At 60.9% G+C, this 5,162-nt stretch overlaps 1 protein-coding gene and 1 long non-coding RNA gene across 3 annotated transcripts in view; one reads left to right on the top strand and one right to left on the bottom strand.

Annotated features, from left to right (window-relative positions):
- The first annotated feature begins 137 nt into the window (after nucleotides 1-137).
- LOC309657593 lies at nucleotides 138-2,908 on the top strand. Its single transcript, XR_014261859.1, has 2 exons — nucleotides 138-1,737; nucleotides 1,979-2,908. It is a non-coding gene; the product is annotated as an uncharacterized lncRNA (long non-coding RNA).
- SLC9A3 (solute carrier family 9 member A3) overlaps nucleotides 2,465-5,162 on the bottom strand; it is a gene marked incomplete at its 3' end in the record, with an annotated part of 40,907 nt that continues 38,209 nt past the window's right edge. Inside the window, exon 16 of one of the 2 annotated variants that reach the window (XM_082455254.1) lies at nucleotides 2,465-4,840. In XM_082455254.1, coding sequence (XP_082311380.1) covers nucleotides 4,479-4,840 — 362 coding nt within the window. The remainder of the gene's footprint in view (nucleotides 4,841-5,162) is intronic. The other variant, XM_082455255.1, reaches the window with a different exon arrangement.

The following is a 5,162-nucleotide window of genomic DNA, read 5'->3' as shown; positions in this document are numbered from 1 at the left end:
TGCGGGCTTCCCGCTGTGAGGGTCTCTTCCTGGTGATGAGCCAGCCCGCTGGGGTGTGGTGGGCGCACTGCTCCCCCCCCTCCTCCCTCCCATGGGGGCGCACTGCTCCCCCCCTCCTCCCTCCCATGGGGGCGCACTGCTCCCCCCCTCCTCCCTCCCATGGGGGCACACCTGCCACCGGCTGGGTGTGGCGGGTGAATCCCCGCTGCCTGCAAATCCATCTCACTTCTCCACCAAGTGAATTGCAGAGTCGCACCCTGAGTAAGCGGTGAGCCCCGTGTGGTCCCTACCCCCGCTGCCGCCCCGCTGGACAGGTTTCTCGCAGCTGAGCTCCGAGGGGGCCACGGGGCTGGCTCCAGCGTTCGCCCCGTTCCTCCTCCCGTGCAGGACGTGGCGTGTGCAGTGCTGGGCTGCTCTGAGGGTTCCAGTTCCTTCCTCACAGGCTTTCAGGACGGAAGAGTGGATGCTGTGCTCTGATTTCCTCCTCACGAGGGGTGAAAAGTTCACAGGTGGGACTTTTTTCTTGGAAGAATCAAAACCTAAATGGAGACATGAGGGTGTTCTTACAAGCGTTGCTCAGAAGAGACGTGACCTTCCTCCAGGTTTCTTGCCAGTGTGCTGTCTTAACATACACGTTAATCCAGTTCCCTGCATGACGAGACAGTGTCTAGTAGGTAGCGGTGCTCAGTACACGGGTTTTGAATTAATAAAGTCGAGTGTTAACAGTCGTTAGTCATTGCCCCTTATGATAATGAAGATACATTTATTTTTCCACTGGCTGAGAGAATTTTCACTCTGAGTTACTTCTGGAATAAATACCCGGGGTGACTCTTCACAACAGCAGACCCAAGTGACCTGTGCTGTCCTTGCTCTGATTACACAGTGGCACCACAGGGCAGGCAGGGCCCTCGGTCGCTGGGGACACCTGTGCGATGGTGGGCCCCGAGCTGAATGCCAGATGCCACCATGTTCCAGCGGGGCCAGGATGTGCTGGGAGGTGTGGGGAGGGCCACGGCGGAGGGCCACGTCCCGGTGGGTTGGGCGGTGGCGTCCACACCAGCACCCAGGGGAGGGTCACCTCCAGGTCACTGGGCGAAAGGCTAGCAGGCACCCACACCGGAGGCCAGTGCCTGCCTCTTGATCAGGCTGCCACGTGCCCGGCGGGGGAAGTGGGTGTACCAGGATGGACAGCTTGCGGCCCACGCCGGAAGGCAGCTTCACCTTGTCAGGCCGTGGCAGGCTCACCGAGTCTTCGGGTGGTTTTCCATATAAACACTGCCATTCAGTCGAAAAGTGTCTTTGAAGTCAGGAAATTTCCAACTCTCAGTTCTACTCAGTGGGTTTCCAAAAAGCAGGGGAGAGGGGCGCCTGGCCCTGTGTGTCTGTCGCACTGCCAGGCGTGCTCTCCCCTTGCACCTGCCCACGTACAGTCCACGCTGCCGTAACAAGGACACCCCACGACGGAGCCCGGAAGCAGGGGGTTTCTTCCTTTCCCGAGGAAGTCAGTCGGGGCTGGGGGGCAACCCGGGGGCTTCCAGCTGCCCCGCGCACCCTCCTGCGTGGGCAGCTGATGTGGAAGAGTGGAGGTGGGGGCCCTAAGCAGACGTGCCTGTGCCGACGAGGCGACGCCACATGGAGACGGGGCTGTGGTGAAGCTGCTACCCGCCTAGGAGCACCGGAGGCTGAAGCGCCCGAGGCGGCGCAGCCCTGCCCTCAGTTGATCGACGGCTCCCTGCGGTAAGTGTTGTTTGAAGCCACCTGCTTTGTGATACTTTCTGACCCCGGGGAGCGAGGGGAGCCGCAGGACAGAGCCCCCTTCTTGCTGGAGTCTGCTTTCCCCCAACATGGAAAGGGCTGTAAGTTTACTGGGTAGGCTCCTCTTGGAAACAGTGTCTGTGGACTCCGTTGGACTTGCTGTTTTCTTTTTATAGTAAAACTAAAAATTTTAACTATTAAAATCAAAGGCTGTCTCTGGCAGGGAGGCCCCAAGGATGACCTGCAGGAGATGACCCACAGCTCCGGGCGGCTCCACAGGGGGGACGGGGTCCCCCAGGACATGTAGGGGCGGGTCCGCCCACTTTGCTGCCTCCCCCACCAGCCTCGTCTCAAGCCTGCAGAGCCGCCTCCTTGCCCCCCAGGCTCTGGACCCCGCTGTCCCCACCCACCTCTTTTCAGCCCCAGGCCCACGCCTGGGACAGGTGCTTGGTCCTCCCACTCTGGCCGGGTGGGCTGCCCCTGCCCCAGAAGCCAGAGTGGCGCGTGTCCAGTCTCTGCTCAGGAGGGACTGGCTCCCAGGGCCCAGGCTGTGCCGCAGCCTCTGCGCTACCCCCTGACCCTAACGCGCATGCGGGCGCACACGCACGCACAGGCGCGTCCGCGTTAATTTCAGGGCCAGGATACAGTCTGCCTGCCGGAGACGGCTCCTTAAAGCCTCCTTGACATGAACTCTCACTTGTCAACAAAGTTTTCTCCCAAACGCCTTGAAACGTTTTTAATGGACTTGATCAAGCAGTTGTAGGGTCTGTGGTGGGCGCTGCCCAGACGCTGCCGACAGCACATGGGGCAGGACTTTGATAAGGCACGCGGATTGTGATTCGGGTCACACAAAGCTTGACTAGACTACATTCACAAAATTAGCATTCACAATCTTCACCACTTATAGCTTAAAATACATTCCAATTCCAGTTTCAGTGAAATTTCTCCACTAAATCTCCTTTAACAATAGAGATCAATAGTACACAGTATGTGAGCACTGTAACAAAATTATTTTCAAGAAAATACAGAAGTGAGAGTGACCCCTAAATTTGTGTACTTTATGGTCTACCACAAAGTAGGCCGAAGTTCGGTATTAAATAAATAAGAATTCTTTCCTAATAAAAATTTTTACAAGTTTTCCTAAGGAAATACATTCATAAGACTGTTTACATTCTGTTTTACAATGACAAGAACAGCTAGGATTCTCATTTATGAAATGTATCCACAGTACTAGGGTTTATAACACCGTGTCACAGACCAAACACAGTCTTTCAGGTTGAAATGTCCGGCCTGGAACCTTCACGATGCTGTGCTCAGCTTGTGCCGGTCACAGAGAGCCTGCCTCCCGATCCCAGAAAACACCGGCTGCAGAGCTGGCCCAGGAGAGGTTGGCCACCTGCAGGTTTACTGTCTACTGTGTCGAGTGGCCGTCCAGAGCTGCTCTCCCCGGCTCAGCCTCTGGCCCTGCAGCCGGGAATCAGATCTGGGTCCAGCGGTCCAGGGGAGTTGTTAAGGCAGCTGGAGATGCCGGGCTGGCTGGGCTGTGGAGTCTGGACTGGCCAGCCTGCTCTGGATGAACCACTCCTGCAGTGAGTGGACGGAGCATGTGCCTTGGTCTGTGGGTCAGACAATGGCTGGCTTTTGTGCTCACAGAGTGGGTCACAGTGGCTGCGAGTGTGGGCACAAGTACTGCAAACCGTGTGTCACTCCTGTCCTGGTGACGGCTGAGTGAGCGGCTCACGTGGTGAGCAGATCCGCACATCAGCCTACAGACCCAGAAGCCACCGTACTGAGACTGGGGTGTCTGCGGGGCGAGGGCTGGGCTCTGGGAATCTCAGCACAAAAAGGATGAGCAAACGAAGAATGTTTCTGCGGCTGTACCTACAGTCCCTAAGGTGACAGGTGGTTCAAAGACCTGGTGAGTGGACACAAAGATATCCCGCATCCCACCCTGGAGTCGGGGCTGCCCCAAGGTGAGAAGCCTGGGGGCTTTGGGAGAGGCCAGCCTGGCCTGGAGTCTTGGGTGGGTATCACAGTGGGCAAATCTCATCTGGTTTGGGTCTCAGTTTCCCCAGCAGTGATGAGAATGGACACTGGTGGCAAGAACTCAAGCACAGACTGTCCCTGAGTCAGGGGTGACTGTGGAAACAGTAACACACAAGTGCTGGCTCAGTTCAAATCCAGGACAGGGGACAGAGGGCCCACAATGGAGTCTCTCGGCAAGGGCACCTGCCCAGGCCTCCCAGAAGGTGGAGGAGGCTCACGGCCCACTTCCTGGCCCGCAGCGGCCTCTCCGCAAGAACCCCATGCAGTGCCGAGGTTCAGGCCTTGCTGCACAGCTGGTCCCCGGGGAGTCCAGCTCCCGCCCACCCCAGCACCCAAGTGGATGGGTGAGCGTCCAGGGCTACTCCAGGCGACCGGAAGACCCCTTGGGAGTGAGGCCATGGAGGGCACGGCCCAAGGTGAACACGGCCATAGGAGCAGACCCCCGGATGGGCGGCTATGGCGGGGGTAGAGACCCCTGGAAGGCGAGGTCGTGAGGGTCGAGGTTATCGCCCGGGGCGAGGTAATGGGTGCAGATCCCGGGAAAGCCGCCGTGATGGGGGCGGAGACCCCCCCCGAGGGGCGCGGCCATGGGGGGGGTGGAGACCCCAGAGGGGCGCGGCCGTGCGGCACACCCCCGGGGGGCGAGGTCATGCGTGCAGACCCCTGGTGGGCGGCCATCACAGCGGCGTCTCCTCCTGCTCCAGCGCGTGCGGCGGCGCGTAGCACGACGGCTGCAGCGAAGACAGCTTGAGCAACGCGGGACGGCGGCGCGCGCGTGGCCGCTGGAAAGAGCGCCGGCTATGCACGCGGCGCGCCGCCGCCGACCGCGCGTGCGCACCAAGTAGCCCGCGGCGCTCTGGCCCCACCCCCGGAGCAGGCCCGGCTCCCGTATCGGGGTCGGGCGGCGCAGTGGGCGGGGCGTTCGCGGGGCTGGGCGGGGCCGGGCTCGGGGCGCGCACGCGCGGGGACTTCTCGGCGGCGGGCGGGGCGTCGCGCGGGGACGAGCGTCCAGTCAGCGGCGCGTCGGAGCCGGTGTCACCTGCGGGAGAAGACGGCGTGAGCGCGCGGAAGCGCGGCACCCCCCGCCCAGGCGGGACCGGGGACCACACCCCAGGCCCGAGGAGGGTGCGAGGCCCGGAGGCGAAGCCGCGGGAAGAAGACTGCCGCAGAGGCGCCGGCCCTCGGGGAGCCCCCCTGCACTGCCCTCGGTGTGAGGGTCTCTCCTGGACTCACTTCTGTCAGTGGGCTTTCCAGGGCCGCGGGCCTTCAGGGAGAAAAGCACCTTCCGCTTCCCTGTGCCCCGCCCCCTCTGAGCTCACGTTCTCCTAACCGACAGCCTAAAACAGTCACGTCCTTCGACA

Source organism: Balaenoptera physalus (genome assembly GCF_965194825.1).
Source record: "Balaenoptera physalus genome assembly, chromosome: 3".
Taxonomy (NCBI): Eukaryota; Metazoa; Chordata; class Mammalia; order Artiodactyla; family Balaenopteridae; genus Balaenoptera; species Balaenoptera physalus.
This window is presented reverse-complemented; position numbering and strand designations above follow the sequence as displayed.